Here is a 27,849-nt window from a genome sequence, read left to right as displayed (position 1 = left end):
TGCAAAGCAAATAAAATCATGTTATTTTTTAAATTATTGCTTTCTGTCAAATAGATTGTTATTCTTCACACTAGAGGTGGTTAAATATTATTTAATACTTCACTCCACTTAAGCTTAATGAGTATCATATATGTGTGCTCTAAAATTGCATTCTTCTTTTTATTAAAAAAATTGTACTCTCATATGTTGTGCTCTAGATTTTGGGGTGCCTCCTTCCATAACTTTTCACTTTTCTGTTCATAGTCTCTTATATGTGGCCCTTCATTTGACATAGCTTCCATTGTTCCGTTCTTGGAGTCCCTCTCGGAAGACACTGTTGCTGGCCTCAGTGTCCAGGTTCTGTGCCGGACACGCCTGAAAGAGTATGAGCAGTGCATAGACACACTGCTAGAGAGGTGCCCAGAGGCGGTCATTCCATATGCTAATCATGAACTGAAAGAAGAGAATCGGGTATGCTTTTCAGATTACATTTTCTAGATCAGTGATAATCAGATTTGATCATCTTGTTGCCTTTTCTGCAAAATGGAGACAGATTAATGCCAGTCCAGCTTCACAGGACTGTGGAGGTCAAATGGGCAGATGTATTTAACATGCCATGTGTTTTGAGTACTGTTAGGGGCTGTTAAAATGTATGGTGATGGTATGTTATCTTCATTAAAAATCACTCATTTGAAGATGAAGTAGGCTATTTCCCGTAATGATAATGGGAAAATATTTTTCTGGGCTACGTGGTCTTTAGTTTAGAAATTAGAGATCTAGACTTTAGTTTAGAAATTAGAGATCTAGACTTTAGTCCTTTTTCTTTTCTTCCTTCCGTCCTTCTTGCTATCTCAGAGATAATCCAGGACATGTCTGTTTCTTCATGAACATAGCTGTGTACTTATGCACAGTATACATACTATTAGATTTTCATACTACAAATCTGACTTCCATGTTATAGTTTAACCAGAAGTCTGGCTGCTGATACAACTTCTGTTATAATAAAGTTGCCACCTTAACCAAAATGATGCATTTTGTCCAGTACTTTCCTGCACAATCTTCTCATTCTTTTGGGAAATCTTAATGTAAAATGCAGCAAACTTAAAATTTATTCCTTTTTTCTAAGATAGACTTTGTGGTGGAAAAAACTGCTGCCTGAACTTTGTCAGAGAATAAAATGTGGTGGAGAGAAATATCAACTTTACCTGTCATCATTAAAAGGTAAAATGATCATTTTTGCTTGATTATATATTTAATTGCATCTTAGCTTTAGTTTCCATAATTTGTTGAAGCCCTGCTTTCTCGAGTTTTTTCATCTGATTCTCAAGTGAGGTGAAGAGGTTCTCCTAATCGGCTGGAGCTGACTTTCAGCGTTCACACTCCCCCATTGCTTTTGACATGCATTCATCTCTTCTAGCTACAGAGCTGATCCTTTCAGTTAATCTTTTCAAACATAAGTTATCATAGTACCAGAAACTCACAACCTCAGGATTTCAAAAATTGGAATTTTCATTAATACAATTACATTTTTATTAGTGCTTAATTTGCTTCATGTAGAAAATTAAAATGGTTATCATTATTAATCATAATTATAAGCAAGTATTGAAGAATTACAAAGTTCTCAAGGATTTAAAAGTGGAGTGTCTCTAAATTATGCAGTATTTTATAGCATTGGTAGTTATTTTTTAAATTTTCAAAATAATCCTTTGTAAATCTTGATAGATACATGGTTATCAAGTTCTTACTCTTGTGTTTATATCACTACTTAATTGTTGGCCTGATGACAGAGGGTGTGGTTACATTGATTCCAGTGTTGGAGTTGTGTTTTCTAGCAGAGCTCTTTGTTCTTTAAAGTGTTAGGCAGAACCAGCAGTTATTGGAAGGAGTTTTTCTGAAAATCTCCCTTCATGACTGGGAGGAGGTGACTATACACTAACGTATTGTGCTGATTGTTTTTTGGTTTTTAGAAGATGGAAGTGTCAGGTGTTTGATTGCCTGGCCCACCTGCATCACATTTATCACATAATTTTGAACTTATGTTTTGTGTTAGTGGATCACTTTCCAGTGCAGAGAGCCCACATCTTCACACCTCAGGCACATCATTACCTTACTCAAAAGACTCTTTATCATTTTTTAAATGTGTATTTTTCTTTAATTAAATTTATTGGGGTGACATCCTATATAATAAAAGGCAAGCGGCGTCACGACCGTAAGGACCAGCGACCAGACCACCACAGCCCCTTACAGGGCTGGCCCCGCCCCCAAGCAAGTGGTTAGGGGCAATCAGGCAGGCAGGCAGGCAGAGTGGTTAGGGGAGATCAGGCAGGCAGACCAGCGGTTAGGGGAGATCAGGTAGGCAGACCAGCGGTTAGGGGAGACCAGGTAGGCAGATGGCCCCTCGCGGGACTGGCCCTGCCCCCAAGAAAGCAGTTAGGGGTGATCAGGTAGGCAGGTAAGTGGTTAGGGGTGATTAGGTAGGCAGGTGAGCAGTTAGGGGCAATCAGGCAGGCAGGAAGAGTGGTTAGGGGAGATCAGGTAGGCAGGCGAGCAGTTAGGGGCGATCAGGTAGGCAGATGGCCCCTCGCAGGGCTGGCCCCACCCCCAGCAAAGAAAGAGAGAGGCACAGGCCAGCCAAGCCATCACACTCCAGCCTGTTGCCTGCAGAGGAAGGCCACCGGTGGTAGGGGAGGGGGGCAGCGCTGCACAGGTGGCAAGCAGTGGCAGCGGCAGGGGTGGGGCCAGCTGCCCACAGCCAGGGGAAGGAAAGCCCTGCTAGGCCATGATCTCAGGCCAGGCCTAGGGACCCTACTCGAGGGGTCCCGAATTGTGAGAGGGTGCAAGCCGGACTGAGGGACCCTCCCCACCCCCCGAGTGCACGAATTTTTGTGCATCGGGCCTCTAGTTGGTTAATAAAATTATATAGGTTTCAGGTATACAATTCTATAATACATCATCTGTATATTATTGTGTTCACTACTCCAAGTCAAGTCTCCTTCTGTCACCATTTATCCCCCAAAAACCTCTCAACCTCTTCTAGTTACTCCCACTCTCTTTCCCTTTTGGTAATAACCATACTATTGTCGGTGTCTATAAGGTTTTTAAGTTTTGTTTGTTTTTTACTTAATCCCTTCACCTTTTTCTCCCTGCCTAAAACCTGTCTCCCCTCTGACAGCAGCTTGTTCTCTATGAGTCTGTTTCTCTTCTGTTTGTTAGTTTATTTTGTCTATTAGATTTCGCTTATATGGTATATGTCTTTCAGTAATTAGCTTATTTCACTTAGCATAATGTTCTCCAGGTCTATCGATGCTGTTGCTAAGGGTAAGATTTCCTGAATTTTTGTAGCCTCCTAGTATTCCATTGTGTAATTTTACCACAGCATTTTTATCTACTCATCTACTGATGGACACTTGTGCTGCTTCAGAATCTTGGCTGTTACACAGGGGTGCATGTGCATATATTCTTTCCATTTAGTGTTTAAGATTTCTTCAGATATATTCCCAGAAGTGGATTCATTGGATTATAAGGCAGTTCCATTTTTAAAAATTAAATCTTTATTATTGAAAGTATTACATATGACCCCCTTTTTACCCTATTGACCCCTTCTAGTCTGCCCCCATCCTCCACCACAGGCCTTCATCACCCTATTGTCTGTGTCCATGAGTTATGCATATATGCATGTAAGTTCTTTGGTTGATGTCTTCCCACCACCACCCCCTCCCTCTAAGTTTCTGCAGTGTGTCCCATGCTTCTAGGTCTCTGGATCTATTTTGTTTATCAGTTTATTTTGTTCATTAGATTCCATATATGAGTGAGATCATGTGATACTTGTCTTTCTTTGACTCACTTATTTCACTCAGCATAATACTCTCCAGATCCCTCCATGCTGTCTCAAAAGAGTAAGAAGATCCTAGAGATCCTTCTGTTTTGTTTTTCAACCCTCACCCGAGGATATTTTTCCATTAATTTTTAGAGAGAGAAGGAAAGACAGAGATAAATATCGATGTGACATAAATACATCAATTGATAGCCTTCTGCACAAGCCCAGACCAAGGCCGGGACCAGGGAGGACTCTGGAACCGAGGTACATGGCCTTGACTGAAATCGAATCCGGTACCCTTCTGTCCACAGCCTGACATTCTCTCCACTGAGCCAAACCAGATAGGGCAAGAGATCCTTCTTTTTCACTGCTGCACAGTATTTCATGGTGTAAATGTACTATTATTTTTTAGCCACTCATCTACTGATGGGCACTTGGGCTATTTCCAGATCTTAGCTATTATAAATTGCACTGGTATGACCATAGGGGTGCATACATTTTTTTCTGATTGGTGTTTAAGTTTTCTTAGGATATATTCCTAGAAGTGGGATCACTGGGTCAAATGGCAGTTCCATGTTTAAATTTTGAAGAAACTCCATACTGTTTTCCATAGTGGCTGCACCAGTAAGCATTCCCACCAGCAGTGTACTAGGGTTCCCTTTCCTCCACATCCACACCAGCACTTGTCATTTGTTGATTTGTTGATAGTAGCCATTCTGGCAGATATGAGGTGATGCCTCATTATCGTTTTAATTTGCATCACTCTGATGATCAGTGACTTTGAACATTTTTTCATATATCTCTTGACCATCTGTATGTCTGCTTTGGAGAAGTGTCTGTTTAGGTCCTTTGCCCATTTTTTGTTTGTCTTTCTTTTGTATGAGTTCACTATATATTTTGGATATTAAACCTTTATTAGATGTATTATTGCCAAATATGTTCTCCAATACAGCCTTTCATTTTGTTGATGGCTGCGCAGAATCTTTTTATTTTGATGATGTAGCCCCACTTGTTTATTTTCTCCTTAGTTTCCTTTGTCCTAGGAGGTGTATCCATAAACATATTACTATAAGAGATGTCTGAGATTTTGCTGCCCATTTTTTCCTCTTAAGATTTTTATGGTTTCATGACTTACATTTAAGTCTTAATCCATTTTGAGTTTATTCTTGTGTATGGTGTAAGTTGGTCTATATTCTTTTCTTTTGCGTGTATCTGTACAATTTTCTCAACCCCATTTATTGAAGAGACTTTCTTGACTCCATTGTATGTTCTTGCTTCTTTGTCAAATATTAATTGAGCATAGTGGCTTGCATCAATTTCTGGGATCTCTGTTTTGTGCCATTGATCTATATCCCTGTTCTTGTGCTAGTACCAGGCTGTTTTGAATACAGTGGCTTTGTAGAATAACTTGATATCTGGTATTGTGATCCCTACAACATTGTTCTTCTTTCTCAAGATTGCTGCAACTATTCGGTATCTTTTTTGGTTCCATATAAATTTTTGGAGTATTTGTTCTAGATCTGTGAAATATGCCATTGGCATTTTAATAGGGATTGCATTGGTGGTATGGACATTTTAATTAGTTAATTGTACTAATCCATGAACAGGGTATATTCTTCCACTTTTTTATATCTTCCTCTGTCTCTTTTTTCAACTTCCTGTAGTTTTCCGAGTACAAGTCTTTTACCTCCTTGGTTAAGTTTATTCCTAAGTATCTTAATTTTTGTTGTTGGGTAAATGGGATTATTTATTTAGTTTCTGAGAATTCATTATTAGTGTATAAAAATACCATTGATTTCTGGCTATTAATTTTGTATCCTGCTACACTGCCAAATTCATTTATTAAATCTAGTAGTTTTTGGTAAGTCTTTAGCGTTTTGTATGTACAGAATCATGTCATCTGTGAATGATGAGAGTTTTACTTCCTCCTTTCCAATTTGGATGCTGTTTATTTCTTCTTGTCTTATTGCTGTGGCTGGGACTTCCAATAATATGTTGAATAAGGGTGGTGAAAGCTGACATCCCTATCTTTTTCCTAGAGGAAATGGTTTAAGTTTTTGCCCATTGAGTATGATGATGGCTAAAGTATCATATATGGCTTTTATTCTGTTGAGATATGATCCCTCTATTCCCACTTTGTAGAGAGTTTTTATCAAAAATGGGTGTTGGATTTTATTGAATGCTTTTTTTCGTCTGTTGATACGATCATGATTTTTTGTCTTTCAATTTGTTTATGTGATGTATCACATTTATTGATTTGCAAATACTGTACCAGCCTTGCATCCCTGGAATAAACCCCACTTGGTTATGGTGTATGATTTTTTTAATATGTTGCTGGATCCGCTTTGCTAATATTTTGTTGAGGATTTAGCATATATGTTCATTATGGATATTGGCCTGCAATTGTCTTTCTTTGTTTACCTGTTTTTGAATTAGAATAATTCTGGCCTTATAATAAGAGAATGGAAGTGTTCCTTCCTCTTGGATTTTTTTGAATACTTTGAGGAGTAGAGGTGTTATTTCGTCTTTGAATATTTGGTAAAATTTTTCTGTGAAGCCATTCAGACTAGGGTTTTTTTTTCCTGGGAGTTTTTTTGATTACTGCTTCTACTTCATTAGTTGTTATTGGCCTTTTCAAGTTTTCTGATTCTTCCTGATTCAGTTTTGGGAGATTGTATTTTTCTAGGAATTTGCCCATTTCCTCCACATTGTCCAGCTTGTTGACATATATTGAAATCATATCAAGCATCTTCTCAAATCACAATAGAATGAAATTAGAAATCAACTATAGCAAGTTTGTCATAGTATTTTCTTACAATCCTTTGTATTTCTGTAGTGTCAGTTGTTAATTCTCCACTTTCATTTCTGATTTTATTTATTTGGGTCATCCCTGTTTTTGGACGAGTCTGGCTAACGGTTCATCAATCTTGTTTATCTTTTCAAAGAACAAGCTCTCAGTTTCATGGATCTCTTTTATTTATTTTTTTATTTTTAGTCTCTATTATATCATTTATTTCTGCTCTAATCTTCATTATTTCCTTCCTTCTAGTCACTTGGGGCTTTTCTTATTGTTCTGTTTCTAATATTTTAAGTTGTAGGGTTAAAAGTTTATTAATAATTTTTCTTATTTTTTTGAGGTAGGCCTGTAGTGCCTTTCAGGACTACTTTTGCTGTGCCCCAGAGATTCGAGGTTGTTGTGTGTTTACTTTCATTTATTTCCAGGAATTTTTTTTTATTTCTTTCTTGATCTTATTGGTAACCCATTCATTTGGTTAATAACATGCTATTTAGTCTCCATGTGTTTGAATGTTTTTTAGTGTTTTTACTGTAGTTGATTTCTAATTTCATTTCATTGTGATGTGAGAAGATGCTTGATATAATTTCAATCTTCTTGAACTTGTAGAGACTTGTTTTATGTCCTAACATGTGGTCTATCTTTGTGAATGACTCATGTACACTTGAGAATAATGTATATTGTGCAGCTTTGGGGTGAAATGTTCTACAAATGTCAATTAAATCCATCTGATCCAGTGTGTTATTTAGAGTCACTGTTTCCTTGTTAATTTTTGTCTAGAAGATCTATCTGGTGAAGTCAGCAGTGTGTTAAAGTCCCCTACTATGACTGTTTGGCTGTCAATCTCTCCATTAAAGTTCTCTAGAAGTATTTTTTGTTTTGTTTTGTTTTTAATATATTTAGGTGCCCCTATATTGGGTGCATATACACTTGAGTGGCCAGATTATTATGATCTCTAAATACATAATATTCTGGCCACTCAGTGTGTGTGTGTGTGTGTGTGTGTGTATTAGAGGCCCGGAGCATGAATTCATGAATTCATGCATGGGTGGTGTCCGGCCAGCCTGGCCAGGGGGAGGGGACATGGGATGGTGGCTGGCCTGCCTGCTGGTCGAACTCCTGGTCGAGGGGACAATTTGCATATTAGCCTTTTATTGTATAGGATATACACTGAGTGGCCAGATTATTATGTGTTCAGAGATCATAATAATCTGGCCACTCAGTGTATGTTTACCTGGGTTATACTCTCTTGTTGAATTGATCCCTTTAGTATTATGTAGTGACCTTTGTTGTGTCTCGTGATGGCCTTCATTTTGAAGTCTATTTTGTCAGATATGAGTATTACTACCCCAGCTTTTTTATGTTTCCATTTGCATGGAAAATATTTTCCCATCCTTTTGCTCTCATCCTATGTGAGTCTTTTGTTCTAAGTGCGTCTCTTGTAGACAGCATATAGTTGAGTCATGATTTTGTATCCATTCATCTACCCTTTGTGTTTTGATTGGAGCACTTAATCCATTTATATTAAAGGTTGTTATTGATAGGTTCTTTTTTGCCATTTTAATTCTGTATGCCTGTGTTTCTCTATATTTCTTCTTCTCATTATCGCAGACCCCTTAGCATTTCTTTCAGTGCTGGTTTGGTGGTGATAAACTCCTTCAGCTATCTTTTTGTCTGGGAACCTCTTTATTTCACCATCTATTTTGAATGATAGGCTTGCTGGATATAGTACTCTTGATTTCAGGTCCTTTCTTTTCATTACCTGGAATACTTCATGCCATTCCTTCTGGCCTGTAGAGTTCCTGATGAGAATTCAGCTGACAGCCTTATGGGAGCTCCTTTGTACATAACAAATTGCTTTTCTCTTGCTGTCTTTAAGATTCTTTGTCTTTAATTTTTGGCATTTTAATTATGATGTGTCTGGGCGTGAGCTTGTTTGGGTTCTTCCTGCTTGGTACTCTCTGTGCCTCCTGGACTTGTGTGACTGTTTCCTTCACTTAGTTAGAGAAGTTTTCTGCCATTATTTCTTCAAACATGTTCTCTATCCCCTGCTCACTTTCTTCTCCTTCTGGCACTCCTATTACGTGAATATTGTTTTGATTCATGTTGTCCCACAGCTCCTTTAAGCTGTCCTCCTGTTTTTCAATTGTTATTTCTTTTTGGTTCTTTGATTGAGTGATATTTTTCTGCCCTATCTTCTAATTCACTGATCCAGTTCTTAGCTTCCCTTAATCTGCTGTGTATTCCTTCCAGTGTGTTCTTTATTAGCTCTATGTCATTCTTTATTTGTGAATGGTCTTTTTTCATAGTTACTATATCTTTTCTCATGCTGTAGAGCTTCTTTGCCATCATTATGCTGAACTCCATATCAGATACATTTCTTATCTCCATTTTGTTTACCTCTTCTTCTGGAGAATTCTCTTATTCTTTTATTTTGGGATTGTTTTTTGTCTCCCCATTTTGTCTGACTGTTTGGTTTTGTATCTGTGTATTAGGTAGATCTGCAATGACCTGATATCTAGTGCAGGACAATGGCAGATGCTGTTTCTGACTAGCCCTGAGTTCCCTGTTTGGAGCTGTCACCAATCCACCTCTTATGGCTCCCTCTGCTGGGGCTGGTTGCCTTTGGAAAGGACCAAGATGTGCACCAGGTTTTGCTTTTCCTAGCCCAGGGCCAGAAGGAGATCAGAGACTCAAAGCCTCCAGAGATCTGACTCTGCCTGCAGTCCAATTTACACTCAGTTTTGATTAGACTCAGACTATCAACCACTGGTTGGGGCAAGAGGACTTCCAACAGGGTGGGGCAACTGCCTTCCCTTCAAGCAAAAACCACCTGGATATCAAAGGTCCTAGAGAAAGATGTCCTCTGTGGGCAGCTGTATTACACTGAAAAATGACTGGGATCAGAGCCTGGAGAATTGGAGCTAAGTTCCAGGTCTGCCACTTACTGAGTGCTCTGAAGCAAGCTAAGTTTTTAATATCCTGGGACTAATGAGAAGTTCAGGGGTAACTCTAGAGTACATGTTAGGCAAAATTGCAAGATGGTAATGTTGGAGATGGAGGTCAGGTACTTATACTAGTATATGCTTATGAGCTTATATTTTGTATCTCTAATGCAGTCTTTCTCAACCTTGGTACTATTGACATTTTGGACTGAATAGTGTGTGTGTGTGTGTGTGTGTGTGTGTGTGTGTGTGTGTGTGTGTGTAGGTGTATCCTGTACATTTTAGGACGTTGAGCAACATCCCTGGTCTCTACCCACTAAATACCATAGCACTGTCCCAGTTACAGCAAATAAAAATTTCTACAAACATTACCAGATATTGCATGGGGGGTGGGGTGGTGGCAAAATCATACTTGTTGAGAATCTTTGCATTAATGCAGAGCCATTGAACCTAGGGTTAGTAGTTGGCTTGTTTGTTTCAAGGAAGTCGTTTTTCTGATAATGAACTGTGCTTATTGTTACAAATTCTCATACTCTAGTGAATTCTAAAAATAAAGTTTAAAAAGTCATTTAAAACCCCACCAGGCAGAAATAACTGGTTTTTAGCATTTGATGAATATTTTCTCATCATGCTAGAGGATTTAAGGTACTCTTAAGGATTTAAGATCTTGACCTTGTTCTTGAAGTTATAACCTGTTAGCCTCTCACTAGTTGGCAGCAGAGAATTGGGTAGTGGCAAGATTTTTTTGTTTGTTGGCTCTATAACCACTGTGCACTGGCCCCCAACTCAGTATTTTTTTTGTGTGGTATACTTCTTATAGGTACCACATTTAGGCTAAATAAACTGGTTTGGTAGGAAAGCATTAGTAATTCATGTTTTTCATGTAGGTTTTACAAACTAGTTAGTAGTTATTATTAAGGTTCTATTATATATCAGATGTGAATTGCTGTATCTGAATACTCAAAGGCCTCTAGAAGCTAGCAAATGGTACCACTACTTTATAGATAAGGAAATTAGTACTCAGGAGGCTAAGTGAATTTCTTAAAGTCACCCAGAGAGTAGGTAGAAGAGTCTGATCCCTGCCCAAGTCTGTCTGATTCCAGAACTAGGGGATCTTTTCTATACATCACTGCTGCTGCATTCATTAACTTTTAGCAGCAAGCACATGTCCGTCCTTTATGTAAAGGGCGATTAGGTTGCTGAATATTGGACAGATAACTTTGGATGGATGCACACACCCCTGACTAGATTTACTTCAGTCACTTGGCAAATAGAGTAAGTGGTGGACATGTGAAGATCACACAGGGAGTAGCACGGAAATATGTTTATTGGGGAACATTGTTCTTAGGTGTCACCCCTTCTCCTCCCAGCAGAAGGCAGTATGCATTCATCCATAAGCAATAGAATCATAAAATTGCATAGTTATCTTTACAAAAATGTTTGCTAAATTCTTAATATTTGAAATGTTCACAAAAGCTCATTACTTTTCAGTTTGGAAAAAAAAAGATAAATGGTCATAAAAACATTTTATGCTTATTAATAACATGAAAATTTCAGTGAGAAACTAATTTAAGAAAATGTTATCAACAATTAATAGTATTTCTTGTCCTAGCAAATAATGTTTATAAATTAGCTTTAAAAACAGTATTCTAATGATTGTATTTTTCTTCAGAATAGAAATTTATTGAAAAATATTGTAATAATTTCTCTGAATCAAATGAAATAGTAAATCCAAATTGCATGGGGCTAATCTATACCAATAAAAGGGTAATATGCTAATTAGACCGGATGTCCTTCTGGACAAAGCCATGGTGGCGGGGCTGAGGCAGAGGCAGTTAGGGGCAGTCAGGCCAGGAGGGGAGGGCAGTTGGGGTGACCAGAGCAACAGGCAGAGTGGTTAGGGGCGATCAGGCAGACAGGCAGGCAAGAGGTTAGGAGCCAGTGGTCCCAGATTGTGAGATGGATTTCAGATTGGAGAGGGTACAGGCCGGACTGAGGGACACCACCCTCCGCCCCGTGCACAAATTTCATGCACCGGGCCACTAGTAAATAATAATAATCTTCAAAGGATTCTCAGAAGAGTAAATAAGAAGTTGTAAGACCATAAGATATTTTTTATTTCATAATTATAGTATTTTTTTACCTGAACTAATTTCTGGTTTATTGAGTGATAAGAGAATTGAATAAAGCTATTTTGTTCTAACTCAGATATTTTTTCCTACAAACAGAAACACTGTCAGTTGTTGCTGTGGAACTAGAACTAAGGGACTTCTTGAATGTCCTTCCAGAAGATGGCACTGCAGCATTTTTCTTGCCATATCTTATTTATTGCAGCCGAAAGAAATCATTGACTTGAAGGTATCATTTGGAAATCAGCATAATAGCATGTGACATTGAATTTAAAAAAATTGAATGCCAACTAAAAATATAAATAAATAAAGGATTTTCATATTGAATATGTGCATATATTGCAAATGCTTTCATGTTGCTTACCTTACCATGGTATTTCATAATTTATTACCTGAATCCATTAAGATTCCACCTAGAATCTAAAAACTACAAGGTAAAAGAATTTTCTCAAAGAAGCCATATATTTTTAGAAATAGAGATTGACTTTTATTTCAAAGAACATCAATTTACTGTTGTCAGAGATATGGCAATCGTTTTTATCCCAGGACCACAAAGAACCATTTTGCAAGTATGTGTGAAAGAATGTCACTCCATAAGGTGCAAAATTCAGTCTCCTTGATTTTTCCAGTTTTTCTGTTGGGTCCCTTTTTAAAACAATTTTCTTTGAGAAAGATGTTAATATTTTCCCACAGTAAAAGATTTCAAACTTTATTATTTTGTTACTTTTAAAACCCACTGCTGCCTTTCTCTCTCAATCACATGAAGTAGAATTTTACAAAGTAACTTTCTTGACTGGCTGTTACCATGATATGCTGAACAGATGCTTTTCAGCCAAAACCTCATTTCCATTTTTCATTGAGGTGTACTCTTGCTCTTTTAGCTAGAGTGTATGTGAAAATAAAGGAATATATAATTGTATTCACAACTGTGTCATCTTTTTCAATTTGTCTCAAACAATTTTGAGTCCAAGTTCAGCTCATTGATAGTGTGCTTTGACTGCTTAAGGCTGGGCATAGTGCTACTCACCAGGCATCTGCCACAACCATATTTTGAAAGTTTTCTGAGGATTTAATCTATACAATTCTTAACTTGGCCTTTTTTCAGTTCCAGATTCATATCCTTTTGACCATTTCTTTAAGGGTTCATTTTCTATTTTATTTTAAACTAGAGGCCCGGTGCACAAAATTCGTGCATGGGGGGGTGTCTCCCACAGCCCAGCCTGCACCCTCTCCAATCTGGGACCCCTCGGTGGGATCAGGCCTAAACGGGCAGTCGGACATCCCTCTCACAATCCAGGACTGCTGGCTTCCAACCGCTCGCCTGCCTGATTGCCCCTAACCGCTTCTGCCTGCCAGCCTGATCACCCCCTAACCACTCCCCTGGCAGCCTGATCAACGCCTAACTGCTCCCCTGCTGGCCCGATTGCCCCTAACTGCCCTCCCCTGCTGGCCTGGTCACCCCCAACTGCCCTCCACTGCTGGCCTTGTCACCCCTAACTTCCCTCCCTTGCCAACCTGGTTGCCCCTAATTGCCTTCCCCTGCAGGCCTGGTCGCCCCCAACTGCCCTCCCCTGCAGGCCTGGTCCCCCTAAATTGCCCTCCTCTGTAGGTCTGGTTGCTCCCAACTGCCCTCTCCTGCTGGCCTGGTCCCCCCGTCGCCCCAACTGCCCTCCCTTGCAGGCCTGGTCGCCCCCAACTGCCCTCCCCTGCAGGCCTGGTCACCCCCAACTGCCCTCCCCTGCAGGCCTGGTACCCCCACACTGCCCTCCCCTGCAGGTCTGGTTGCTCCCAACTGCCCTCCCCTTCAGCAGGCCTGGGCACTCCCAACTGCCCTCCCCTGCTGGCCTGATCACCCCCAACTGCCCTCCCTTATAGGCCTGATCCCTCCCAACTTTCCTTCTCTGCTGGCCTGATCGCCCCCAACTGCCTTCCCCTGCTGGCCATTTTGTGGTGGCCATCTTGTGTCCACATGGGGGCGGCCATCTTGTGTGTTGGAGTGATGGTCAATTTGCATATTACCTCTTTATTATATAGGATACTCATTTAATTTTTACTTTTAATTTTTATTTTATTATTTATTACTTTATATTTTATTTTAAATTATACTTCCCTGTACCCCTATGTCTATTGGTTCCTTAGGAATGTTGTCAGCAGCACATTAGAGGGATTGATGGGGAATCCACAGATTGGAAACATATTAATGAATCTTAATAGTAATCCTTTGAGGTCTATCCAAGGACAGTATCTGGTCATAGATTTTTTTTTTTTTAAATACAGCTTTATATAGCCCCAGTGATAGTGACACAAATGGCCTATATCAGTGGTCAGCAAACTGCAGCTCCCGAGCCACATGCGGCTCGCGAGCCACGGTTTGCCGCTCTGTTGACTAATGAGTTTGCCAACCACCGACCTAGACTCTCGATTCCAATAATTACAGGCTGTTGTTGTTTCTTGTGATTAAGCCCCTATCCCAGTGGTCAGCAAACTCATTAGTCAACAGAGCGGCAAACCGCAGCTCACGAGCCGCGTGTGGCTCGCGAGCTGCAGTTTGCTGACCACTGGCCTATATGAATCAATTAAAGTACCTAGTGTGTTAGAGTAGGCCATGTATAATAGTCATGTGAAACAGGTAATACAGTTTTCCCGCAAATGCACAGAAGTGTATGTTTTCAGTCTTCTTTTAATGTTTATAGACATTCCTAAGTAAACATTCTATTCAACACTTTCACATACGTTATAATGAATTGGTGGTGGTTGTTTTTTCTTTTCACTTAACACCAATTTATTTCTTTCAGCCAGACTTGGTCTCTATAGAAAAAGAAATTTTAAGACCATTATTAAAAATAGTATATATCATATGATTAAAAAATGTACATGGTGCTTTAAGTATATTCTAATTTTTAAAAATTAGTTATTTTGTTTAATTATTCTAGATTCATTTATATTTTTCTGCTTGCTCTATGTTTAAAAACACGTCTTTCATTCCAGTACTGCTTTGTTTCAAGAAAAATTACTTCCCTCCCTCTTCACCTCCCCCAAGATCCTTATTTATACTAATAAAAGCCTATGTGGTCGTCACACCCTCACACTGTAACAATCCATCACCAGGAGGTTGCATGCGCAGCGGGCGTGCATGGGTGGGCTGGGACTTGACTCTGCATGCGCGGCGCAGAGGTGGGTCCCGCAGCACGTGGCGACGCCGGGGGTCCCAGCGGCTCTGTGCAGGGGTGGGTCCTGGTGGCCCTGCATGGAGCCGCGGGGGCGGGTCCTGGTGGCTCCGCACAGCGACACCAGGGGCAGTCCCGGCAGCTCTGCACAGTGACACCAGGGGCGGGTCCCGGCAGCTCCATGCAGCAACGCTGGGGGCGGGACCCCCGGCTCCGGCCTACCTCTTTGGGGCAATCCATCAAGGAACCCTGGATGGGTGGGCAGGGCCTACTTCTTTGGGAAGATCAATCGTGGGGCTCCCGCACTGTGAGAGGTCACAGGCCAGGCTGGGGAAGCCCCCACCCGAGTGCACGAATTTTGTGCACCAGGCCTGTAGTTAATTATAAAGGGAAAATAGTAACTTTACAGTGGAGAAACCTGGCTGATGCTACCTTAATTAAACTCTTAAACATAACTCAGTAAAGGAACAAATCAACATCTTCTGCCTCTTGACATGTGTACTGAGAGAAACAATATCACTTCTTTGAGAGACTGGCCAGGAAATGCCTAATCTGAATCTAATCATGAGGAAACATTAGGCAAACCCAAAATGAAGGACATGCTATAAAGGGACAGCCTTGTATTCTTTAAAAATGTCCCAGTTGCAAAAGAGAAAGACTGAGGGACCTGTTTCAGACTGAGGACATGCTAGCTGGATGTGACACATGAGCAGGGTTTTCATTTTAGAACAGTTGGGGCAATTGGAAAAGGGTATGTAGTTTAGGATCACTTTTAAGTTCCTGATTTTGATATGTGTGCTATGTTTATGCGTGAGGATATCATTTGTTTTGAGGAACATGAGTATATCCTATATAATAAAAGCCTAATATGCAAATCGACCAAATGGTGGAATGACCGGGTGCTATGACACGCACTGATCACCAGGGGGCAGACGCTCAATGCAGGAGCTGTCCCCAGCCTGCAGGCCCCAGGCCAGCCAAGGTGGGTCAATCAGGGGCCCCCCGATCGCCCCGCCGATCTCCCCACAGATTGGCCCTGATCGCTGGCCAGGTCTAGGGACCCTACCTGTGTATGAATTTTTTGCACTGGGCCTCTAGTATATTTATAATGTATATATAATGTGGATATGGGGAGAGACAGGGAGCTAGGAGAGAGAATAAAAGAGCAGATGTGGCTGTGCAAAAGAGCAACATTTTGTGGAAAATTGTAACATCTAGATAACTGGGTGAAGGGTGTATGGGATATATATATATATATTTTGTACCGTTCTTTCAGTTTTTCTGTAAGTCTGACATTATGTCCAAATGAGTTTTTAAAATTTATTTTCATTAAGTTAATATTGGGTTAGATATTTACCAAGCAGAGTATTATATTGGATTTGGCTACTTAATAGAAACCAGAGGCCTGGTGCACAAAATTCATCCTGGGGATCGGGCCTAAACCGGCAGTCGGACATCCCTCTCACAATCTGTGACCACTGGCTCCTAACTGCTCACATGCCTGCCTGCCTGATCGCCCCTAACTGCCCCCCTGCCAGCCTGGTTGCCCCCAACTGCCCCCCACCACCGGCCTGGTCACCCCTATCTTCCCCCCTCCCCACCGGCCTTGTCGCCCCTTATTGCCCCTCCCCCCCCGCCAGCCTGGTCTCCCCCAACTCCCCCCGCCTGCCGGCCTGGTCACACCATGCAGCTGCTGCTCAGTCATTTGGTTGTCCCTCACTAACCCCCCTGCCGACCTGGTCACCCCACACAGCCTGCTTGTTCAGTCGTTTGGTCGTCCCTCACTAACCCCCCTGCCGCCCTGCTGGCCTGGTCGCCCCACGCAGCCTGTTCGGTCGTACATTTGGTTATTTCAATTGCGATGGTCACTTAGGCTTTTATATATATAGATACAGACTATACATTTCCGGCCTATAAGGAACTTAAAGCTAAGCAAACTTTTTTTCTAGAGGCTACTCCAAAATGTCACAGTATAAAAAAAGTACCCTTTTTTATATTTGTCATAGGAGGTCTTTATTATGCTTCCTCTGGTAGAGAAAATGAAGCATTTCGTTAAGTATGACAGGCCATCCATAATTTTTTTCTAATTTTTTTGGGGTGTGTGTAGGAAATTGTGTTCCTCCTGGTGCGTAATACTGAGAGATTTCAAGCTAACCTCCACTGCTCTCTTTGTGTCATGGTAGGAAGAAACTTATCTGAGATTCAGAATTAATGTAAGTTGCCCAAAGCTTTATTAAACTTTTATTTAAAGATAATTCAGACTGATAATGTGGCTCCCCACTTTTCTGTATATAGTTTAAACTGTCTTTTTTATTCATTACTCCTTTCAGTCCCATAAAATACCTTTCTCTTTGTAAATACCAAATTTCTCTTTAAATTTTTTTTCCAACATGTGTTTTTCCTTCACATTTTTCATTTGTTCTACAATTTTCTCTATGGCCTTTTTTTTTTTTAACTTCCCTACTTTATTTATTTCTATTGATTTTTAGAGAGAGAGGAGATGAAGAGAGAGAAACATTGAGGTGAGAGTGGAACATCAATAGTCTGCCTTTTGCATGCCCTCCACCGAGGATCAAGCCCACAACCCCAGACATGTGCCCTGACCGGGAATTGAACCAGCAAGCTTTTGGTGCACAGGATGATGCCCAGCCAACTGAGGCACACCAGCCAGGGCTTCTCTATGGTGTTTTTTTTTTTTTTTTTTTAATAATGTATTTTTATTGATTTCCGAGAGGAAGGGGGAGGGAGAGATAGAAACATCAATGATGAGAGAGAATCATTGACCGGCTGCCTCCTGCACACCCCCTTCTGGGGATCGAGCCCGCCCCTGACCAGAATTGAACCTGGGGCCCTTCAGTCCGCAGGCTGATGCTCTATCCATGGAGCCAAACTGGCTAGGGCATCTCTATGGCTTTTTAAGATAATCTCCCCTTTCTTAACCAAGCAAGCAGTCGTCTCTCTCTCTCCTCCTCTAGACTCATTATGCAGGGAAACCTTTTCCCTGTCTGTGTGGGGTTGCTTATAGCAGCATCCTCTATGTGCCAGCAGTTTGCATGCATGGACTTCCTACCTAACTGTTCTCTTGCCCTTGGTTATTTTTCTGAATAAGAACCATCCTTTTGTGTGGTAAGTGTGTATGCTAATGTTCTTTAGAGTCTCAAGTTTTCTTTTTCTCTTTGATCCTTCACCCTGCTCATCAGTTGCTGGCATGAAGCCCAGAGGTTTGTTTGCCTGTGTGAGTCTTGGGTGTTCCGGTGCTCAGTATGCTCTTTGTGATCGAAATTTTGCATGGAAACAGTTTTTTTATGGTGCAAGGTGTTTATGTAAGACCCAGGAGAAATTAAATCTTTTCATTTGCACTGATGATGCAAATGATTTGCATCTTTCAGTGATTTTTAATTTTTGAAATATGTTTACTTCTATATTTTCTTCCATTTATACATTCCCTTTATGCCTATATTTAGGAAACACAAGGAGTTGTTTTCTCTACATAATTTCCCCTGTAGGGTTTGCCTTTGCAATTCCAACAATTCTGAACTCAGAAGACCCAGAAAAGAGCAGAACCTGCAGCCACAAAGCAGGAATTTTACTTTTCATATAACACATTGTGTTAGTGTTTATCCACAAAAGAGCTGTTTGTTTTCCTGTGAGTGCATGCTTGTGTGTCTATGGGGGAGGGAGTGTTCCTGCTGGGGTGGGGGAGTGGGAAATTTATATTCTGTTTTCTCCCAGGATCTTTGCTGTGATCTGCATGTTTCTGTCACCCCACCTCCCCCACCACCCAAAATTGTTATATATTGAAAACCTAATGTCCAAGATGATGGTTTTAGGAGGTAGGTCTTTGGGAACTGATTAGGTCATGAGAGCGGGGCCCTTGTGAATAGGATTTGTAGACTCCAGAGAGCTAGTTTGACCTTTCTGCCATGTGAGGATATAGCAAGAAGTCTGCAACCCGAAAAAGGACCCTCACCTGATCATGCTGACACCCTGACCCCAGACTAATAGCCTTCAGAACTATGCAAATAAATTTTCATAGTAAGCTACCCAGTTTTGTAAGCTACCCAGTTTTGTATTTTGTTATAGCAGCCAAATGGACTAAGACAGTCTTTCACAAACAATAATCAAGAACACCCTCCCCCCCACACACACACCTGGGCAGTGTGGTTCAGTGGTTGAGCATCAACCTATGAACCAGGAGGTCATGGTTCAATTCCAAGTCAGGGCCTGTGCCCGGATTTCTGGCTAGATCCCCAGTAGGTGGTGTGCAGGAGGCAACCAACCAATGATTCTCTCTCATCATTGATGTTTCTTTCTCTTCTATCTGAAATCAATAAAAATATATTTAAAAGATATTTTTTAAAAAAAGAACACACCCCGCCCTCCAGAACCAAGAAAGACACTGTTCTGCCTGATTGCATAGTTCGAATTATATTGATTATTTGTGAATTTTTTTTTTTTTTTGGGGGGAGGGATGTTTGTGTACCAGGTACCACCTGGAAAAAAAAGCTGGTTTTAAGAAAGAAATTAAATGTGTGATCCATGATCAGTTTCTTTATAGATGATATAACTGCTCACTTATATCCATTTTAAGTATAATTACACTGCATCTAATTGGTGTCATTTGGACTAGCTTAAGGAGTAGTGGTGCTGTTTTCAAAAAAGCAGTATCTCATACCATTTAGCAATAAAAAAAAAATCCTGTTCAAAGGTAGAAGAGGCAGAAAGAACAGCAAATTCACAAATGCTTCCTATCAGGGGATGTATTTTGACAAAGTAGTGCATCTTAATTATATTTGTGGGTATATGACTTCTGGGATCACTAATGTGATACTCACCTTTATTTGGTAGAACAGTGTAAGTAGTTTCCATTCCAGCATGGATGTGGTCAGTTACATGGCAGTGGAGTAACCAGATTCCAGGTGTCCTTGGGACCATTTCTAGGGTTTGGTATGTCCCAGGGAAAATGTCAAAGACATCAGAACTATAAATGCCCCTGTGCTTAATTAGAAAAATGACAACATTTATATGAAGTATATTATCTGTGAGAATTCATTCAAATGTTTCATTGGCCAGCTCAGATATTAGACAAAAGGATTTCTTTTTTTAAAAAAGCGCCTGTATATTTCTGTGTTAAATACAAACAGTGGGATATGTGGTCCTTGCGTTCCTGCTAAAGCCTTGGCACTATGGCCTTCAGGTAAATGGGGAGGAAAGAGGTCTGTTACCTCTTACATTTCGACAAGGTTTGCTTTTTATTGGAGCACTTGTGTTATACAAGGGAAAATTCCTACCCTCTCTGCTAACACTTCTATTCACATGCCCTACCCAGGAATATAACTGCAGATCCCAGGAGGAGTCCCAGATGTAACAAAGATTGGTAATGGCAATTGAAACTGCTATGTGCCACACTCTGAGAAAATAGTTATCTCTTGAAACTTTCAGTTTTCCATAAGTCTCTCTGAGGAAATATTTTCTTCATTTGTATTAAAACATTGTCAAATTGAGTAAGAATAATGGCCATGGCTGGCTCTTACCTTGTATTGGAAGCTGTGGCCATGGAAATGCACGGAGTGCAAGTCTATCTCATTGCCCATTCCCATCAGGTACCAGTTGACTTCATCTCCCGCATGCATTGTGAGGCCTTGCAGGTTCCCAAACATTCTCCCATTAATAGCTGGGGAAGCACATGATTTTTATGTTACCTTTCAGGATATTTTAAACCAAGAGCTATTTCATAGAAAATATGATTGTGAGGTCAATGAATGGGATCTTTTCTGAGGTACTAGAAGTTATTTCACGACAGATGAGGGAAATGAGTACTTTAAGGTCAATAATGTCACACTGCTATCTAGTCACTTAGCATCAAAAGCCTTAAGCCTGATTTGAGTTTATTTAAAAGGGAATGAGACTTTGGAATGAGGAGAGAAGTAAATAGATGATTTTGCTTTGAACAGAATACTACCTCACTTACAAAGCGAGACAGATGTGGTTCATTTTAAAATGAATAGCCTCCAAAATAATTGTATTTGAAAAGAAAGGGTTTTAGAATAATGTATCATACCATGCATTTTATTGCTTTCTATGAATTCATCATTGTCTTTGTTTACTTTCTCAGGGTGATCAGAGTATGTTTTGATGTTGTCATCTAAGTACCAAGATTCATTCTCATCAAAAACTAAAAACAGAAGTGAAAATTCCAGTTTCTTTATAGGATTGAATACTTTCAGGTAATGTCTCCGACAAACAATCAGTGGACCAATTAATCCACTATAGAGATCCTGAAAAGAGCAAAAACTTCAGTCATCCTTGTGATATAGGTCAGGATTTGTTTGTTAATCCTCACCTGAGGATATTTTTTCCATTGATTTTTAGAGGAAGTGGAAGGGAGGAAGGGAGGAGGAGAAAGGGAAAGAAACATCCATTTGAGGAGACACATCGATTGGTTGCCTCCTGCACATACCTCACTGGAGCTGGGGAAGGAACCTGCAACCCAGTTACATGCCTTTGGGAATCGAACCCGAGAGCCTTTAGTGCACAGGCTGGCACTCTGATCACTGAGAAACAGCAGCCAGAGCGAGGTCAGGGTATCAGAGAGCTGGAGGGGAACCTTGCCCATGAATGAGGAATTCTGGAAGGACTGTTTTAGGCAGTAAACTTTGCCCAGGGTGGTACAGTCAAGTCAGCAACTTTCTACTTGAAGCTGTTAAATGGGAACAATGGTGAGTTACAAGTAGGTGGTGTGGGTGCAGAGGCCAAATATTGACTCAGCTAATGAGCAGCAATTTAAATGTTGGTTTGCCTATTCCATAAGCCAACCACTATGCCAGTCACTGAAATTCCAGAGATGAATCATATAAAGCCCCTGCCCTGTAGGAACTCAGTCTAGCCAGGGAACTAGAGGAGCAGAAGAAGGAACCTCTTGCTGTGCTGGAGGTATGTACAGTGCTAATGAACACAGAGGAGGAAGACCTCAGTTGACTTAGGCCTATGGACAGGCTTGTTTGGCTGGGCATTAGTAGTGGCAGATTAGTTCCTGAAGGACCTTTGTGTCGTATCATGATCAGGAATTTTAGATTTTGTCTTGTAGGACATAGGTGGCCACTGAAACATTGAACATGGAATGGCAGTGTATTTGCATTTTAGCCCAGTCATCCTGATGGTGGAGTGAAGGAAGGCTTGGAGTGGGGAGAGACTGGAGACTAGGAAGCCATTGCATTGTGGGGGCAAATTACAGGGACCTGATCTATGGAGATGGAGAAAAGGAATGGGCTGAGGCCTGTGCAGGTGAATTCCTTGGCGGAGCTAAGAGGGTGCATTCGACACTTTATATCCATGGTTCCAGCTTGAACAACGGAGTAGATTGGGTGCTTAGGTGCTATCTAGTACAACAGGAAATACAGGAGGAGGTGGAAGAAGGTCTTGATTTCCATTTTAGAGTTGCTGAGTTTCCAGTGCCTATGGGACATGCTGGTGGAGATGTTCAGTCAACAGGTGTATAGACAAATCTGAAACTCAGGAGAAAGATTGGGACTAGAGATTTAATTCTATAAAAGAATTTGAGGACCTGATCTGATTTGCCATTGTTGAGTGTTTTGTTGGCTTTGGAATATTTAGTCAAATGGCAGTATTAGTTGTGCTGTGATTGGTGAGGTCAGCATTTTAAACCATGTAATAATAGAGCTCTGAAATCACGGACTTCAGCTCTTTGTGTTTATGTATTCTGATGTGAAAGGGAAATAAAGAATTATTGATTAATATTTAAATCTGTGTTCCCCACAATCAGCAGTCATAGATGTATCCTTAAACACAAACAAAAAGAAACCGAAGTGAATTGCAGAGCCACTTACTCCCCTGGGAATTTACCGTAGAACTGGCCTACAGGAAACTGTAACCTCATCTTCCTTCAGCTGTGTGTCTGTTGTGGGGCTTTTCACAGAACACAGATGATGTAAGTTTACCTTAACTTGATCTACAGTTGAATAGTAGGCCCATGGAATACAAGCAGAATCCTCACTTCCAGCTCCAGATCTTTCTGGGATTTTCCATATGTAAGTATGAGTTTCACCTAAATTAATCAAGTATTGATGCATCCAGTTATATTCGGTATATATACATATATATGCACACACACACATGTACATATGTATTTATATACAGGCTTAGTCTTAAAAACCAGTGACCCAGAAACCAGAAATGTGAAGGAAATTAGATTTAAAAAGTAGTGGTACTCAAAATTGTTCTCAGAAATTTAGTTTTAGGATAAAATTGTAAGATACACATTTCTATCTTCTTTGTCGGTGATGAATTAACTGGACTTGGCATGCATACAGTACCACAATAGCCAGGAGAGGGTGAAATAGGGCCCAAACACTGAACCAGACCCTCATAGATTTTCCCCTCCTAGTTGTTTTGACTTTCAGGAGGTAACAGTAAGCATCCTCACAGTGCCCGGACACAACCAGACCAAGCCAGGCCAGACTGAGCTCAGAGGCTGGAGTGGGTGCAAAAAGCCAAATGAACTCCACTGAGCCCTACAGGTGGCCAGAACCAAAATCTGCCCCTAGCTGCACACCAGATCTCGAGGACAGTATGCCGAAGCAAGGGTGCCTAGATCTCACCCAGTCAGATCCTGCCAACTTGGAATTTCTTTATACTTTCTCTCACCCTTCCCATCCTTACCCTAGATAACTTAGATCCAAGAGCCCTTGAATTAGAATTAGTATGTATAGCTTCTTTCTAACCTCATTTAAATTTGCTCTAAGCCCTTGTCTGAGGGAGACTGAGTCTTCCCTCCTGTCTCCCTGTCTGGCTGCCTGCCTAATGAATAAATCTTTTTTTTTTTTTCTGGGAAAACTGTTGCCTCGGACTTTGGCCTCTCTGTGCTCGAAGGACATCAAATTCCTTGATATTGTTCAGTAACAGTGGCAATTCCAATATCCCAACTTGAGGAAACGTTGCAACAGATCTCTTCTTAGCTTGAAGTGTGTTTCTCTACTACACTGTCCTCATCCCCACTGAGCTACCACCTGCCGCAGTGTCCTGTGTCTGTACCACACCATGTGACTCCCTCGCTTCACCATGGCCTTCCTTTTCTCCTTTTATACAGTTATCCTCAGTGATTTCATGATACCTGGGGAAGAGTCATCAGACCTTGATCTCATAGGTCACTTACCTCTCTAGTTTGTCCCATTCTGTCTGTCATACTATACACTGTGTGGTCACAACTCTGTCACACACAGGACTGTACTCTGGACCTTGACACTCTAAAGATGGCCAGTTGCTCCACTCTCCTGTCTTGTGAAGGCCTCTACCCTGGTCCATTTGTGCTGGGTTCTTCTGCAGCCGATCTCTGCTCCCAGTCACCCAGGGCTTCCTGTACAGCTGCTCACAGGACCTTGACTTTCAGCCATGAAAGGCACTATAAACTCCATGTATGTAGTAGAACTCACTGTTATTCATTCTGTCAGACTTTAATTGGCCAGAGTCTAACAAACCTTTATTAGGGAATCAAGCAGGACATGAGGGATGTGATAGACTAGTTTCTTTTTCCTCAAGCCCGCCATCTTGTCTGTCCCTATGTCATCACCCTTTTCATAAGAAGAATATTTCACTGAGAATAAAGCATAGATTTACCTCCTGAATATATTGTTTCTTCATCTATACTCTTATTTTCATGAGCTGAATAATGGCATTTCCTTCTCCATTTCTACCACAATCTGCTGTTACCAAATGCCCAATGCCCAACCTTGGCACTGTCTAGACTCCTCCTTTCCTAACCTTCCCTAATGCCCAGCCTTTCAGCAGGTCCTCTTAACACCAGCTTTAAAATAAAACCAGAATGTGACAACTTCATTTCCGCCATTTCTTAGCTGGTCCAAGACTCATTTATTCACCCAGATTATCACTACAACCCTCTAACCAATCCTCTTCCCTTGTCTCCTACAGTCACCGAATCACACACTAGCCAGACAGTCCTTTAAAAGTGTTCATAGGATCATCACTCTCCAGTTCAAACCCTTGCAGGGCTTTTAGGATAAAAATCTAAGGTCCTGACTATGACCTCTTAGGTCCTCTCGCATCTCACCTCTTCCATCTCTCCCTTTCCTCAGACATACCAAGTCCCCTCCCATCTTGGGACCTAGAATGCTCTTCTCACACAACTCTTTCCAACTAAGTGGATTGTTGCTTCTCATAACTTAGATGTCTTCACCAGTGGCACCTCCTCAGAGAAGCCCTCTTGATCACCCTACCTAAAATAGTACCATTGTTACTTATTCTTTCTCATCTGCCTTAATTTTATTATTATTTTGGTTAATCCTCACCTGAGGATATTTTTCCATTGATTTTTAAAATTTTATATTTTTTTAAGAGAGAGAGAGAGAGTGGAAGGGAGAGGGAGAGACAGAGAAACATTGATGTGAGGGAGACACATCGATTGGTTGCATTCTGCACACCCCAACCAGGACCTGGATCAAGCTTGCAACTGAGGTATGTGCCCTGGGCCAGAATCAAACCTGAGACCCTTCAGTACACGGGCCAACACTCTATCCACTGAGCCAAACCAGTTAGGGCTCATATCAGCTTAAATTTTTTGATATATTGTTTATTTCCTTAGGAAGACTGTGAGGATCATGAGGGCAGGGCTTTTCATTTCTACTCCGCTATATAGTAATTTATTGTTTCTCACTTGATATACAGTTTTAAGTACATAAAACAGAGTTGATTCTTATATTATTATTTATTAATTATTGTATTGTTTTCCATTTGAACATCTATAAACCTACTTCTGCCCCACCCTGAATTTGTGAACTGCTAAATTACTGAGAAAAGGCCCCTCCCTAAGAGCCAACTTTACAACTAATAGTTGAAAAATACAGTTCTTATGAAAGAAAATACACCCCTGAATTTAAGTTACGGTATTTCAGCTTTTATTCTGTTAAACATTTATTGAATTCTTATACATTTCAGATAGTGGGTTAGATACCAGAGATTTAAAATTTCAAGTGGCAGCCTCTGTCCTTAGGATCCTATCCTCAGACACAGGCAGGGGAACATTCAGCCACGTTCAAGATGATCAGTGTTGTCTGGGGTGTGTTCTAGCTGCGTGGAGAGAGACCATCTCTGATGGCTCAAACCTGGGTGTCTGGATGCCCAGCACCATCAGATTTCTTCCTCAGGGCTGTGCATTTTTTTTGGTAGATGAATGCAATCACACACATGCAGACACATTTCCCTGTGTACCCTCTTGACCACCTCCTTCACTTTCTTAAGCAACAATCATTTGGAAGGAATACCTTTCTGACAAGTCATTTGTGGAGAAGCTGTAAAATCTATTGCACACCTCCACCCCATGCGTACCTAGGAAGGTGGAGTAACAGTAGCGATCTCCCACCCATGAGTACCTGGGAAGGTGGAATAACAGTAGCAATCTCCCACCCATGAGTACCTGGGAAGGTTGGAGTAACAGTAGCACTCTCCGTTTTCACCCCATGGGCATGTATTGAGTAGGGCCTTGTGGCCATGTTTTTAAAGATAATAGTCACTTTGTCTCCAACATCTGCATGAAGTTGTGGACCTGGCAAGAGTGAAGAGGAAGAGTGGTTTATATGCTGTCAGATCAGAAGTGCTAACTCAGGAATAAAAACATAGATTGGATAATTTAGCATTAAGGCCCTAGTCTGTTTTACCTCCTGTGGCTCCATGCTGTATTACTATTGGATTATACCCCATTCCAGAGGATTCAGGATAAAAACACCAGTATGGCTGCAATCTCTTATCTTTAGGTCTGGGGAGGTTTGGGCCTGAAAGCCCCCTGCAGGTTAATGGCCTAATCCTGGTGAATCACTGTGACTCACCCCTGGCCAGGAGTCCTGAATTTCCGGGGCATGAATTAATAACTGCAGGCAGTCCTGCATTTAAAAGGATGGGTGGGGCTACCCCACCCATTTCCCCTCTCCAGCATCGTAGCTTGTTTCCTGTCTGGGAGAATTTCTGTGAACCAGCAACACTGCATTCTCCCTGGGGTGGCTTTCTCTGGAGGCGGAGGATAACCAAGCCCTAGAGAATTCTGTTAGTATGGAAACACAGTGGTGTCCCCTATACTTGATAATTTTCAAGGAAATTCCCAAGACCAGTGTTAGTAAAGTTCTTAAACATTCTGTCTTAAAATGATTCCTGAAAAATTTCCCCCTGCTGTGTGCACAGTAACACTTTTTTCTTTCCTTATTTCCTTATCTATATATAAATTTCTCCTGTTTAGAGTTAATCATTTACATCTTAATTTTAAGAGTAAATAGCTATGATTTTTTTTTTTTTTTGAGGGATGGGAGAATCATGGAGAATTTGGTTAAGAATTTCATTAGAATGTAATTTCTAGGAATTTCACCCAAACTATAAGCATCAGTTTAATAAACACCAAGTATATTCAATTTCATTAGTATATGGGATAATATATTGCTTTTGATACAGTATTTTATTATGCCCTATTTATAGGCTCCTCATTTTTATTGAGTGACATTTTATTTTTTTAAGATCTAATTGGCTTTATTAAGTGATTCATTAATTTGGCAGCCTCCCATATAGCAACTAGAACTCTCCTATTTTTATTTAAATAACTGATACATGAACCAAGAAAATGAAACTCCTGGACATGGACCATCACCACATGCAGCAGCACATCCCTTGCCCACACCTGGTGAACTGGAGCTGTTAGAGTACCTAGAATGCCCAGATGTTCTTCTTCAGCTTTTCTCTCCACTGGAACTTGGAATGTGCCATCAGTGTATTGCCGATACACAACTTTCTTGTACTTTGAGCCTATGTAAAATTCTTCCTTATCTAAAAATGCATTATTTGAAACACTTAAAAAAAACACAAACACACACACAACTAAGTTAGTATTTGTCTTAATGAAAGTGGAAGTTGAGTTTTAATAATATTATGAATAAACATACAATTTTTATTTAAGTAATTATGCTAGTTTTCAGTACCAGTCTCCCATTCCCGCAGGACTTTAAAA

General features: G+C 40.7%; 2 protein-coding genes across 9 annotated transcripts in view; one reads left to right on the top strand and one right to left on the bottom strand.

Moving 5' to 3' along the window:
- The window catches only part of HPS3 (HPS3 biogenesis of lysosomal organelles complex 2 subunit 1), a 62,500-nt gene extending 50,501 nt beyond the window's left edge, over positions 1 to 11,999 (top strand). For 2 of the 7 annotated variants that reach the window (XM_079764028.1, XM_079764027.1), the window contains 3 exons: positions 244 to 450; positions 1,110 to 1,200; positions 11,764 to 11,999. In XM_079764028.1, the coding sequence (XP_079620154.1) occupies positions 244 to 450; positions 1,110 to 1,200; positions 11,764 to 11,891 (426 nt within the window). In that variant the 3' untranslated portion in view covers positions 11,892 to 11,999. Of the gene's footprint in view, positions 1 to 243; positions 451 to 1,105; positions 1,201 to 10,140; positions 10,181 to 11,763 lie in introns of those variants that run through there. The other 5 variants (XM_079764030.1, XR_013813142.1, XR_013813143.1 and 2 more) reach the window with 5 other exon arrangements.
- Positions 1 to 27,849, bottom strand: part of LOC307094879 (ceruloplasmin) — a gene marked incomplete at both ends in the record, with an annotated part of 89,567 nt that overhangs the window by 3,565 nt on the left and 58,153 nt on the right. For both annotated transcript variants that reach the window (XM_079764008.1, XM_079764009.1), the window contains 6 exons: positions 19,667 to 19,829; positions 20,366 to 20,505; positions 20,893 to 21,109; positions 22,790 to 22,896; positions 26,278 to 26,406; positions 27,549 to 27,691. In XM_079764008.1, coding sequence (XP_079620134.1) covers positions 19,667 to 19,829; positions 20,366 to 20,505; positions 20,893 to 21,109; positions 22,790 to 22,896; positions 26,278 to 26,406; positions 27,549 to 27,691 — 899 coding nt within the window. The remainder of the gene's footprint in view (positions 1 to 19,666; positions 19,830 to 20,365; positions 20,506 to 20,892; positions 21,110 to 22,789; positions 22,897 to 26,277; positions 26,407 to 27,548; positions 27,692 to 27,849) is intronic.

Source organism: Cnephaeus nilssonii (genome assembly GCF_951640355.1).
Source record: "Cnephaeus nilssonii genome assembly, chromosome: 3".
NCBI lineage: Eukaryota > Metazoa > Chordata > Mammalia > Chiroptera > Vespertilionidae > Cnephaeus > Cnephaeus nilssonii.
Note: the sequence above shows the minus strand (reverse complement) of the source record. Positions and strands in the feature narration are given on the sequence as shown.